This window comes from Lithobates pipiens, unplaced genomic scaffold, assembly GCF_037356315.1.
Source record: "Lithobates pipiens isolate NorthernLeopardFrog02 unplaced genomic scaffold, aLitPip1_a1.2 Scaffold_8, whole genome shotgun sequence".
Classification (NCBI taxonomy): domain Eukaryota; kingdom Metazoa; phylum Chordata; class Amphibia; order Anura; family Ranidae; genus Lithobates; species Lithobates pipiens.
In genome coordinates this window covers 42,814,637-42,828,324 of record NW_027507903.1, presented here as the reverse complement: position 1 = coordinate 42,828,324, position 13,688 = coordinate 42,814,637, and the positions used below count along the sequence as shown (strand labels likewise).

At 45.0% G+C, this 13,688-nt stretch overlaps 1 protein-coding gene across 2 annotated transcripts in view; it reads right to left on the bottom strand.

Annotated features, from left to right (window-relative positions):
* WDR93 (WD repeat domain 93) overlaps positions 1–13,677 on the bottom strand; it is a 173,244-nt gene extending 159,567 nt beyond the window's left edge. Inside the window, exons 1-2 of one of the 2 annotated variants that reach the window (XM_077473983.1) lie at positions 13,441–13,677; positions 4,588–4,926 (exon numbers count right to left, since the gene is read on the bottom strand). In XM_077473983.1, coding sequence (XP_077330109.1) covers positions 4,588–4,851 — 264 coding nt within the window. In that variant the 5' untranslated portion in view covers positions 4,852–4,926; positions 13,441–13,677. The remainder of the gene's footprint in view (positions 1–4,587; positions 4,927–13,440) is intronic. The other variant, XM_077473984.1, reaches the window with a different exon arrangement.
* Positions 13,678–13,688: the final 11 nt, after the last annotated feature.

Here is a 13,688-nt window from a genome sequence, read left to right as displayed (position 1 = left end):
AACTCAATGGTTTAATTTGGGATCTGAAGTACACGACTATAAAAATGTCCCAACCAGACGACAATGAAAGACAGACGGGACACTTTAACCACTTGCCGACCGCCGCACGACGATGTACGTCGACAGAATGGCACGGGCAGGCATATGGACGTACCTGTACGTCCCTGCCTTCCCGCGGGGGGGGGCCCGATCGCCCCCCCCCCCCCCCCCCCCGGTGCCAGCGGCGGTCGGTATCCGTGCAGGAGCGATCCGGGATGAGGGGGCGGCCATTCATTCATGGCCACCCCCTCGCGATCGCTCCTGACGAATGGGAGTGAAGCATTGCATCACTTCCTCTCCTGTAATGTAAACACAGGAGAGGAAGTGATGTAATCTCTCCTCCGTGTCGGTATTTTTCGTTCCGGCACCGAGGAGAGAGGATCGGTGAGTTGCACCAACACGATACTTCACAGTAGAACATGCCAGGCACACTCACACCCCCCGATCACCCCTGCCCCCCCCCAGTCACAGTGACAACAATTGCATTTTTTTTTTTTTTGCATTGGTGTCATTTGTGACTGTAATAACTGTTAGGGCAGTTAGGGTTAGCCCCCTTTAGTTCTAATGTACCCCCCTAACCCCCCAATAAAGGTTTAACCCCGTGATCACCCCCCGTCGCCAGTGTCACTAAGGCTGGGTTCACATTGCAGCGGTTTATAAGAACGGATGTGATTCGCACCGCACTGCAGTGCAAATCACATCCGATCTCTGTGCGATTCGAGTTCAACCATTCGCCGCACCCGCCGCAAACTCGCACGGGACCCTTTTTTTGGTCCGCAGCAGAATCGGATTGCATGGGTATTCACACCATGCGATCCGAGTTTGCAGATCGCACTGCGATATGCGAACTGATCTGGGGGTGTCATTAACATTTCACTGACACTCCCAGCAGTTCGCATAGGGCAGTGTGAACTGCCCCGGGAGGCATGTGATGCGGGAACCCGCCACGCATTCGTGGCGTTCCCACATCGCTCCAGTGTGAACCCAGCCTAATAAGCGATCGTTTTTCTGATCGCTGTATTAGTGTCACAGGTGACGCTAGTTAGGCAGGTAGGTATTTAGGTTCGCCGCAGCTTTTTATAGCGCCAGGGACCCCCCTATACTACCGCATAAAGCCCCCTGATTGCCCCCTAGTTAACCCTTTCACCAGTGATCACCATATAACTGTTACAGGTGACGCTGGTTGGTTAGTTATTTTTTTATAGTTTCAGGGCACCCGCCATTTATTACCTAATAAAGGTTTAACCCCCTGATCACCCGGCGGGTGTCATTTGTGACTGTAATAACTGTTAGGGCAGTTAGGGTTAGCCCCCTTTAGTTCTAAGGTACCCCCCTAACCCCCCAATAAAGGTTTAACCCCGTGATCACCCCCCGTCGCCAGTGTCACTAAGGCTGGGTTCACATTGCAGCGGTTTATGAGAACGGATGTGATTCGCACCGCACTGCAGTGCAAATCACATCCGATCTCTGTGCGATTCGAGTTCAGCCATACAGATAGTATGGCTGAATTTGCGTTGCACCCGCCGCAAATTCGCACGGGACCCTTTTTTTGGTCCGCAGCAGAATCGGATCGCATGGGTGTTCACACCATGCGATCCGAGTTTGCAGATCGCACTGCGATATGCGAACTGATCTGGGGGTGTCATTAACATTTCACTGACACTCCCAGCAGTTCGCATAGGGCAGTGTGAACTGCCGCCGGAAGGCATGCGATGCGGGAACCCGCCGCTGATTCGTGGCGTTCCCGCATCGCTCCAGTGTGAACCCAGCCTAATAAGCGATCGTTTTTCTGATCGCTGTATTAGTGTCACAGGTGACGCTAGTTAGGCAGGTAGGTATTTAGGTTCGCCGCAGCTTTTTATAGCGCCAGGGACCCCCATATACTACCGCATAAAGCCCCCTGATTGCCCCCTAGTTAACCCTTTCACCAGTGATCACCATATAACTGTTACAGGTGACGCTGGTTGGTTAGTTATTGTTTTATAGTTTCAGGGCACCCGCCATTTATTACCTAGTCTCACTAGTGTACCCCTAAATTTAGGGGTGTCTACTTTCCAAAATGGGGTCATTTGGGGGGGGTTTGTGCCATCTTGGCATTTTATGGCCTTCAAAACTGTAACGCCCTTAGAAAGCCTGAAGGCGGTGCTTGGTTTTCGGGGCCCCGTACGCGGCTAGGCTCCCAAAAAGTCCCACATATGTGGTATCCCCGTACTCAGGAGAAGCAGCAGAATTTATTTTGGGGTGTCATTTCACATATGCCCATGGCATGCGTGAGCAATATATCATTTAGTGACAACTTTGTGAAAACATAAAATAAAAAAAAAAAGTTTGTAATTTTCCCGCAACTTGTGGCAAAATATAAAATATTCCATGGACTCAACATGCCTCTCGGCAAATAGCTTGGGGTGTCTACTTTCTAAAATGGGGTCATTTGTGGGGGTTTTGTGCCATCTTGGCATTTTATGGCCTTCAAAACTGTAATAGGTAGTGAGAAGTGAAATCAAAAATTTACGCCCTTAGAAAGCCTGAAGGCGGTGCTTGGTTTTCGGGGCCCCGTATGCGGCTAGGCTCCCAAAAAGTACCACATATGTGGTATCCCCGTACTCAGGAGAAGCAGCAGAATTTATTTTGGGGTGTCATTTCACATATGCCCATAGCATGTGTGAGCAATATATCATTTGTCATTATTCAATCGCTTGAGGCAAAAAAATAAAATATTCAATGGGCTCAATATGCCACTTATCAATTTCCTTAGGGGGTCTACTTTCCAAAATGGGGTCATTTGGGGGGGTTTTGTACTGCCCTGCCATTTTAGCACCTCAAGAAATGAGATAGGCAGTCGTAAACTAAAAGCTACGTAAATTCCAGAAAACGTACCTTAGTTTGTAGATGTGACAACTTTTGCGCAAACCAATAAATATACAATTATTGACTTTTTTTTTACCAAAGATATGTGGCTGAATACATTTTGGCCTAAATGTATGACTAAAATTGAGTTTATTGGATTTTTCTAATAACAAAAAGTAGAAAATATCATTTTTTTTTCAAAATTTGCGGTCTTTTTACGTTTATATCGCAAAAAATAAAAATCGCAGAGGCAATCAAATACCATCAAAAGAAAGCTCTATTTGTGGGAAGAAAAGGACGCAAATTTTGTTTGGGTACAACATTGCATGACCGCGCAATTACCAGTTAAAGCAGCGCAGTGCCAAATTGTAAAAAGACCTCTGGTCATTGACCAGCAAAATGGTCCGGTCTGCAAGTGGTTAAAGTAGACTTTTTCAGCCTTTCTACCCTAGAGCAGTGATGGCCTAGAACCCTAGAACCTGAGATGTTTTGGAACTACTTTTCCCATGATCCTCATGCACTCTGCACTGTAGTTGAGCATCATGGAAAATGTAGTTCCAAAACATCTGGGGTGCTTAGGTTTGCTATCACTGCCCTAGAGGAACCCTTAAAGTATTTTTCATGTCTCAGGTAAACACTGCTAATTTTAGTCCATCAGGGGTCATTGGGAAAATGCCCCTCATATTGGTGGGGATCAGACGTGGCCAGAATGTTGTCCTTGTTGGTTTAGCCAAGAGGTGTTGAACCTGGAACTATGCAGGCATCATCAGATGGAAGGTCAGTAAGCCACAACTCAAGGATCTCCAAGCCACCTCTGCAGGAAACCTAGGATTCCACAGAACCCTGGTTTAGAATAGCTGCTCTAAATCAAACATGAAACGCATGCCATCTCAGACAGATAAAGAAGCAGCAACAAAGAGTAAGCCCAAGACATTAAAAATATCCAAAAATACAACTTAAAAAAGGAGCAGGTGCTCAAGGATGGTATTTCCAGACAAAAAAGGTTGCCAAAAGGTGATTACCGGCTGTACCAAAATAGCAGCAGATGCTCAAGGGTGATACCTCCAGGCAAAAAGGTTGCCAGAGGTGATCATACAAAGATTGGTGGGAGGTAGCAGGACACAGACTGATAGACTGCAGACAGACAGCCAACAAAGGGAAGTAAGAGATGGCATAACGAACAGAAAAAACACGTAAGAAGACATAGAAAGCAGGATCAACCTAAAGTTGGTGTTACAGGAAGCAAATTTTGGATAGTTCTTCGTGAACAAGTTGCAATTCAAGTCATAGGTGGCCTTGTCAGGACACCCAACAGCCAATGATCTGAAAATAAAAGGCGTTGGACGGAAAATGTTGACTGGATGTTTGAAATCTGTTGATTCCCCCCTTCCACACTAAACAGCATTTATGGAGGAATCTTCTGCTGCCGACTATTGTATGCAGCCACTGTTTGGATATTCTAACAGCTGTTGGTGGCAGCTGTCATAGTCGACAGCAGAAGATTTATCCATTCACACAGTTTAGGGTGGATGGGGGGATAGCAGATTTCTAACATTCAGGCTGAGGGGTTGAATGAAAGAAATCTCGCGGTGTATGTCCAGCTTAAGGCAGCTTATTATTACCTTCACTTGGTTTAAAAGCAGTATGACACAGGGGATTCATATTGAAATTCATAATAAAAATGCAGCGCAGTATAATTACATGGATTTCAGCAGTTGGCTGTAAGATGTCAGTTTTCTTTTTGAGTTTCTCCTCTTCGTGGCTCTGTTCCCGTATATTGATGAGCTCAATGGCCTGGTCAATCAAGCGTTCTACCACCTTTGCGATCATGCGATACGGCTGTGGGAGAGAGTCTCGTGCTTGGTCTGGATCCCTCAAGAAATAATCCTCATGTTCTTCACTGGCCCAGTCCTTCTCAGAGCCCGGAGGGACTTCTAAGGGCCCTTTTCTAATGTATATCGGCATCCTGTAGGCTGGAGATCTAGAAGTCTGCAAACTGACTTAAATAAGTGACCCCTTCAGAAATTCATGTGATGTTATCTAAAAAAAAAAATAAGTAAAGAATCAGAAAAAGTTCTACATGAAAAAACAATGAATGTTAACCACTTAAGCCCCGGACCATTTGGCTGGCCAAAGACCAGACCACTTTTTGAGATTCAGCACTGCGTCGCTTTAACTGACAATTGCGCGGTCGTGCGACGTGGCTGATAAACAAAATTGACGTCCTTTTTTTCCCACAAATAGAGCTTTCTTTTGGTAGTATTTGATCACCCCTGCGGTTTTTATTTTTTGCACTATAAACAAACAAAAAAAAGAGTGTAAATTTTGAAAAAAAATACGCATTATTTTTAACTTTTTATCCCCCAAAAAATATATAAAAAAACATTTTTTTTCCCTCAGTTTAGGCCGATACGTATTCTTCTACATATTTTTGGTAAAAAAATTTAATAATAAAATAAAAATAAAAATCGCAATAAACCTATATCGATTGGTTTGCGCTAAAAGTTATAGTGTCTACAAAATAGGGGGTAGTTTTATGGCATTTTTATAAAAAACATTTTTTTTACTAGTAATAGTGGCGATCAGCGATTTTTATCGTGACTATGACATTATGGTGGACACGTCGGACAATTTTGACACATTTTTGGGACCATTGGCATTAATACAGCGATCAGTGAGATTAAAATTGCATTGATTACTTTAAAAATGTCACTGGCAGTGAATGGGGTTAACACTAGGGGGCAGTGAAGGCATTAATATGTATCCTAGGGAGTGTTCTAACTGAAGGGGGGGGGGGGACTGTGCAGGGAAATTAACAGATCGCTGTTCACACTCTGTATGGACAGACGATCTGTCAGTTCATTGCTCAGAGAACTGGGCATTGCTCAGAGAACGGTTCTCCCTGTGCCCCGAGTGATCGTGGGAGCCGTAATCGAGACCGGGCACTCGCATCGGCTTGGGGGGCGAGTGGGGGGCACGCGCCCCCTAGTGGCCTTTTATTCTATCGACGTAGCATAACAGCGATTTGCGGCGACTGGTCGGTATGCGGTTAAAGAATAATTACAGGTATGGGAACTTTATACAAAGTACATTAGTACTGTGTAACTATGTATATTCCATACCTGTGGGCAGTGCCAGTACTAGACTTTTCTGTGTCCTAGGTAAGACCAGCAACTTGCACCCCCACCCCAAAAATAAAAAAATATACAACATTTTTAAAAACAGTAGAAAATATTAAAACAACAAATCATGAACCTGCTACATTCCTCCAGCTAACATCATCCAATCCTGCTTGTGGAATGTTGGCGCAGTGAGAAGTAGGCCCAGACTAAGACTTTTAGAGCAGCCCATTTTCTTTTTTTTCTTTTTTTTTTTCTTTTAACTTTAAATCAAATTACAAATAATGGCAACTACTGGTTTCTCTGTATCTTTTAGTTATATTTCGCCTTCTTCACTCCACTCACTCTTCACTGGTGTCAGTAGTTGTTTATTTTTGTTACTTTATTATTTTATTTTTTACCATTTTATTTTTTGTTTGTTTTTAGGATCCCCATGGGGGGGGGCTTTGGTGAAATATCAGGGGTCTAAACAGACCTCTGATGTTTCATCTTTGAGACAGAGAAGGAGATTGAGGACACAGCCCTCAGCAGCAATGAATGAATGAACAGGAACAACTCTATACAGAGGCTTCCTGCTCATTCATAAACTGAGCCATAGTAAACAGTTTACTATACCTCAGTTATAAAAAAAAAAACAGAGTCAGTGATCGGTACCGAACACTGACTCTGTCATTTCAGACAAGGGGAAGGGGCCAGTAATTGGCACAGAGGAAACAGCGGGTCGGGAGAGAGGAAACAGCGGAGCACCAGGACCTGGATAGGAGGGGCTGGATATAGAGAAACCGATCCTCTCTATCTCCCTCCTGCAGCCACTAAATGCCTGCGGGAGGGAGAGGAGGAGAAGTCGGCATTAAGCAGCTGCAGGGGATCGGTTTCTGTACATGCTGCTGTCTTCTTAGGACATGCCATGGCTGCACCCTAAGCAGCAGTGCACCCTAGTTTGTCTAGTGGTAGCATGGGGCCCTGTCCTCTAGAAGCTGAAAATCAAGTAGTCACAGCTACTCTAGTGATCTTGCACTTGCTTCCGGGTCCTGCAACGAGCGGCTGTCCTGCTGCATTCTAAAAACAGGAGGTCAGCTGCAAAAGACAAGTGCCATTAAGAGAATGCTTTCCATATTCTGAATAAATGCAATGTGTTCTCTGTTTGGATGAGGTAGGGAGTTTCACGCCACTGCCTAGTCTCTTCCCCTAATCCAGCCAGAGAATGTTTTGCATTTATTTAATTCATTTTCAGTAAATGAATACATTTAAAATAAAATAGCTAGATCCGGGTTTATCCAAGGTCAGTTTCAGGTCCAGGGTCAAAGGCCATGGTGAATGTGTTTTAGGTAATATAAAAAAGCAGTTTTTCATTAATAATATAAAAAAACGTGGATATGTGTTACCATTTGGGTAATGACTAAGGCCTTATAGGCTGAAACGCGTCAACTGACTTAACCACTTGGCGCCCAAGCTATGTCATATGACGTTGTGGGATTTGTGGGGGTATATCTGAATGATGCCTGAGGCTACAGACATCATTCAGATATCGGCATTTTCAGCCGGCGATTCTCTGCACCATAAGAACGATCATAGCGGCTGTTCCACCGCTTGATCTTTCTTACGGGCGGCAGGAGGGGACACCCCTCCCTCCCGCCGCCCTCCAGTGCTTCTACCGACTCAACGCTTCCATCGGTGAGTCGGTCACAGGATCCGCCGATGGTCACCGGAGTCTCTATGATCGTTCAGAGGCCGGGCGCGATGTTATTACGTCACGCCCGGCCTCTGCATTCAAATTAACGGCGCCGCCTTGCCTGGGAAGCCAGGATCGTTTTTTTTTTTTTTATTATTTTAGGCTTCCCAGCCTAGAGGTCAGATGTGGGGTCTTATTGACCCCATATCTTACTGTAAATAGGTCCAATCATGCCATATTCCTATTACAAGGGATGTTTACATTCCTTGTAATAGGAATAAAAGGAATCAATTTTCTAAAGTGTCAAACTAAAAAAATAAAAGTAAAATTAACAATAAAAAAAAAAAAGTAAAGCGCCCCTGTCCCCGTGAGCTCGTACGCAGAAGGGAACGCATCTGTAAGTCCTGCCCACATATGAAAACTGTGTTCAAACCACACATGTGAGATATCACCGTGAATGTTAGAGCGAGAGCAATAATTCTAGCCCTAGACCTCCTCTGTAACCCAAAACATGTAACCAGTAAAAAAATGTAAAGCGTCGCCTATGGGGATTTTTCAATACCAATGTTTGGCGCCATTCCACGAGCGTGTGCAATTTTGAAGCGTGACATGTTGGGTATCTATTTACTGGACGTATCCTCCTCTTTCACATTATGCAAAAAAATTGGGCTAACTTTACTGCTTTTTTTTTTTTAAGCATGAAACTGTTTTTTTTTCTGAAAAAGTTGCAACGACCGCCATTGTATTCTCTAGAGTCTTTGCTAAAAAAAAACATATATAATGTTTGGGGGTTCTATGTAATTTTCTATCAAAAAAAATTATGAATTTTACATGTAGGAGAGAAATGTCAGAATTGGCCTGGATGCAAAGTGGTTAATCTGTGTTTTTTCACTGTGGCTATTCAATAAAATGAAGAAATTTTAAGAGCAACAACCGCGGATCATTTTTTTTCTACATTGTTTTTCTACGTTCTATGTTGGCATTTACCAGCAAATAAAAACCCAATTTGTGCAAAAAAGAAAGAAAAACTACAAGGTATAAGTCACTTGGGTACACTAATTCCCTGTACACACGGTTGGAAATTCCGACGGAAAAGGTCCGATCAGATTATATTGTCGGAAAATCCGATCGTGTGTGGGCTCTATCAGACTTTTTCTGTCGGATATGCCGACGGAAAAAATTCGAGAGCAGGATCTCAAATTTTCAGACAAAAAATCTGATCAGACTTTTTCCGATCGTTTGTAGAGAATTCCAATCGGACAAAGTGCCACGCGTGCTCAGATCAAATTCGAGACCAAATCTATTGGGTACTAGCCTCAATGTAGTCCCGTTGTAACGAACGAACGTCATCACGTTCCGAACGATCGGATTTTCCAACAACTTTGTCCGACCGTTTGTACGCAACACCAGTTTAGGAAAAAAATCTGATGGATTTTGTGGTCGGAATGTCCGATCATGTGTACAAGGCATAAGAGTATCTGATTTTTTTCAAAAGCGTGTGTGCAGGATTTTGTCTAGCATACTAACTATCCGCAAATTGTCGTTTAACAAACACGAACGTAGTGACGTACTATGAGAGTATAAAGAGGACGTTAATTTCTCAAGCGCCACCCTTTGGGCCCCTTCTGATAATTTCATGTTAGCAGAAGTTTGCTGAGCGTTGATTCACAATTTTCAGATGGTACAACAAATGCCTTTTAAAATACATTTGGCATAACTCCATGCAAAGCAACTTCATTATTATCCCATTTAAAGAAAATGAGAATTTTGACATTTCATCAATTGCCGCGTCACGAATGTTAATTCTAGATTCCAATCGGTAGTTTACAAGACTGAACTCTTCCGGCTCGATCCTTGATTCTGTTCATGCGTGTTCGTACTTTCAACTTTTGTGTGACGATTTCTGTGCTGAACAACCGACAAAACTTTTACAGCCTGAACATTCAGCTTTTGTCTGACGAAAAAGTCAAATCATCTGTCAAAAGCACCGTGCTAACGATCCGAAAATCCGCAGACAGCTCATCTTACGAATCTTCCCTCCTGATTTTCGTATCCTGTGTACGAGGCCTAAGGAATCTTTTTAGAAATCATTTGCTGGACCAATGTCACACACATTGGTGCAGAATGCATGCATTTTGGCCACAAGTTCTGTAATAGATTCATTTATATGATCAGCAGCACCATCTAGTGGCCAAAATGTGGTATGGTTTTCTGAACTCCCTCAATATACCACATTACAGCCACTATGAAGCCTGACAATCATAAGAATTAATCTATTACAGAGGTTTTGGCCAAAATTCATCCAGGCTGCATAAATGTTGGTGATATTCGTCCAACAAATGATCTATAAAGAGACCCTTAAAGTGATTCTAAAGGCTCAAGGTTTGTTTTTGTTTTTTTTACCTTCATGCATATTATCTGTGCAACAGCCATCCCCTCCTCCTCCAGCTTCCTCTAATACTTACCTGAGCCCCATCGCGATCCATCAATGTAAGTAACAGCCTTGGTTCACTGGGGACTCTCCCTCCTCATTGGCTGAGACAGCAGTGGGAGCCAGTGGCTCCCGTTGCTGTCAAGCACAGCCAGTGAGCCAATGAGAAGAGAGAGGGGGCAGAGCCAAGCTGTGGTTCTGTGTGTGAATGGACATACAGAGTAGTGGCTCGGGAGCGAGCCTGCTCTGGGGGAACTTGGCAGCTGGGACTTATAGGCTCCTATAGGAGCGGTGGGCTCCCCTTCAGTCCACCTGCTCTCATCTATCCATCAGAATGCATGTGCCTCCACTGTGGGAACACTCATGTTTTAGACCCCTTTCACACCAGGGCGTTTTACAGGCACTATAGCTTTAGAAATAGCGCCTGCAATCCGCCCTAAAATCCGCCCTGAAATCAATGGGGCAGCGCTGTAATACCGCGCCCCGCTAGCGGCCGAAATGCGCCGCAAATCTGGCGGTAAAACACCACTAAAAATAGCGGTGGTTTGCCGCCAACGCAATGGGCGGTGTGGTGTGAAAGGGGTCTTAGTGTTAGGACCACAGACACCAGGGTGCCATGACGAGGCTCTGTGGCTCATGCAAGCATTTGCAAATGTGTGCGGACTAAACCTGATACTGTTAGACAGGTCAATTTGGTTGTCTGCTAGCTGGTGGTAAGTAGGCTTTGGGTGTGCCTGGGCATTCCCCAGACTTTGTTGTTTCCTATAGTACAAAGCTGTGTGATGTAAAGCAGATTGTACAATGTATGGTCAGCATTCCATATCATTGCATTACCCATTGCTATTGCATTAGACAGGCTCTTGTACCACATAGCTGTTAGTAGATCTGCAGGACGTTGTACAATCAGATTGTATAGTGTATGTCCAGCTGTGACTTGGCTCATGCAATGATTGTGCATACTTCCCAAAATTTTGTGATAGGAATGAGGGGCGTCTACAAGCAAATGTATGTGTAGGCATAGGACACGCCCCCTGCCACACCCTCTTAAAGAATAATTAACCAAGAAAAAAGGTTAATTAAAGCCACAAGGGCTTTTTTTTTTTACTGTTACTATTCCTTTATATTGGCTTTTAAAATGTACAAATGCAGCAATTTAGAAATCAGATGAAAGGTTTTAAAATTTTTAGTGCATTTTATATACAACTATATGGATCAGACCAAAATGAGGGACAAATGAGGAGGAAAGAGGAACAGAGGGGCATTACTCCAAATCAGGGACAGTCCCTCGAAATCAGGGACAATTGGGAGCTATGATTGTGTAGCACAGTAATCAGGGCCGCTGTTAGAAATCATGGGGCCCCATATAGCGTACCTGACAGGGACCCTGTCCCCAGGCTCCGCCCCTGACCCCATGCTGCCACGAAATCTGGGGGAATGGTGGCAGGAGCTGAAATGTGTAAAATGTTTCAAAAGGTGAACCTTTAAAGCGGTGTGTCGCCCAAAAAAAATAAACATTAAAACCAGCATCTACACATACTGCGGCTGCTGGCTTTTAATAAATGGATACTTATCTGTCCTGAAATCCAGCGATGTCGGCACCCGAAGCTCATGTTCCCATCAGCTGTCGGGTGCTCCTCCACCATTGTGGGTATGGGAACTCAGCACTGTAGCCTTTCAGCTTCATGCCGGGAACCCTACTGCGCATGCACAAGGCCCGCTCCTCTCTCCTACTGGCCCGGCGGCCGGGGAAGGAGGAGGGAGCCCCGTAGTCATGTCACAGCTCTGCAGCAAGGACTCCCGGAAGTGGAAAAGGATACCTTGTCCCCCCCAAAAGGTGCCAATTGTGACACCGGAGGGGGGGGGGAATGAGATGAACAGAAGTTCCACTTTTGGGTGGAATTTCGGACCATAGTCTGAACCCACCACCTCAGCTTTACCACCAGGAAGCTTTACAGCGCCCCACCAATCGGAACTGGATCTGAATGAGGGAGATGTTAGTGTTTTGACACCCATACACCACAGACTTGTGTCCATTTACATCAGGCTACCTCTGATCTCTCACATTTAGATCTGGAAAAATAGAAAAGGACGTTCTTTTCCTTTTCTTTTTTTTTTGACCTGAATGGACACAAGTCAATTTATATCAGGACTCCTGCAGACCTACATGGATCTTTCAATCGGGTCCACATCAGTGGCAACTGGTGCCCAAAATTGATGGGGGGCGCAAACAAACATGAAGATGAAGAAACTCTGGACAGCCTCACTCCAAAGAAAATTTGCTGTGCCGTTTATTGAAAACTTGGGATCACACCGTACAAGCCACAGCAAAGCGATACAGGAATACTGACATGTTTCACACTACTTAAGTGCGCAAACAAACTAAAAAATTCAGAAAAAACAAACAAAAAATTGCTGCCACTGTGCCCATCAAATGCTGCCACTGTGCCATCATACACAGCTACTGTGCCCATCAATTGCCGCCACTGTGCCATCAATTGCCGCCACTGTGCCATCAATTGCCGCCACTGTGCCATCATATGCAGCTACTGTACCCATTAATTGCTGCCACTGTGCCATCAAATACAGCTACTGTGCCATCAATTGCTGCTACTGTGCCATCATACGCAGCTACTGTACCCACTGGTCCACAGGAAAAACTGACAGGCAGACCTGATTGCAAAGTTTGGATGAAAAATTCTTAAAGGGGAGTGATTCGGGGGGATGGTAAAAATGCATCTTGGCTGCGTGTTTTTACTGTCCCTTCTCCCCCATCACATGTGTAAAGTAGTATCTCACTATGTGCTCATGGCCATTATGATGATCAGAGCAGAGCAGGTGCTGGTATGGCTCTGTTAGGGATGAGCTGAGGCGTGTTCGCATGGAACACGTGCAGAGCCCGCCAGGAAGTCGGCAGGGCGCTGCGCTAATCACAGGCAGTGAGACATTGCCCCCATGTGTGGCTGCAGAGATCGGGAAATATCTCATTGCCTGTGATTAGCGCAGCACCCTGCCGACTTCCTGGCGGGCTCTGCACGTGTTCCATGCGAACACGCCTCAGCTCATCCCTAGGCTCTGTCAGTGTAACACGCTGTGTGTTGGTGACTTTCTTATGGCTGTGCTCTGTTATATAGAGTGTAACACACAGTGCAGACATATATTAGGAAAGTCACCACCAAACAGCGTGTTACACTGACAGAGCCATAGAGAACCCACTGTGCTCTGATCATCATAATGACCATGAGCACACAATGGTGTGATGTGTGTGTGTCGGTGTGTGATGTGTCGGGGGACACATCGGTGTGTGAATGGTATATGAGGAGGATGGATCTCACCTGTCATCCACACTCAGCCTTTCCTTCAAACATCATCCCCCATGCTGGTGTCCCAGCTTGTTGCTGGCTGTCACCATGGTAACCATGAAGCCAGGAAGCAGCTTGCACATACTTCCGGTGTTGTGCAGAGAATGGTTTCCCCGTCGAAATCTGTTCCCCAACACCGGTATACAGTGACAGGCAGTAAGAGTAAAGCCGTTCCCTTATCAAACATGGCGTCCTTCTAGTTCCGCCCTTTCAGATACGAG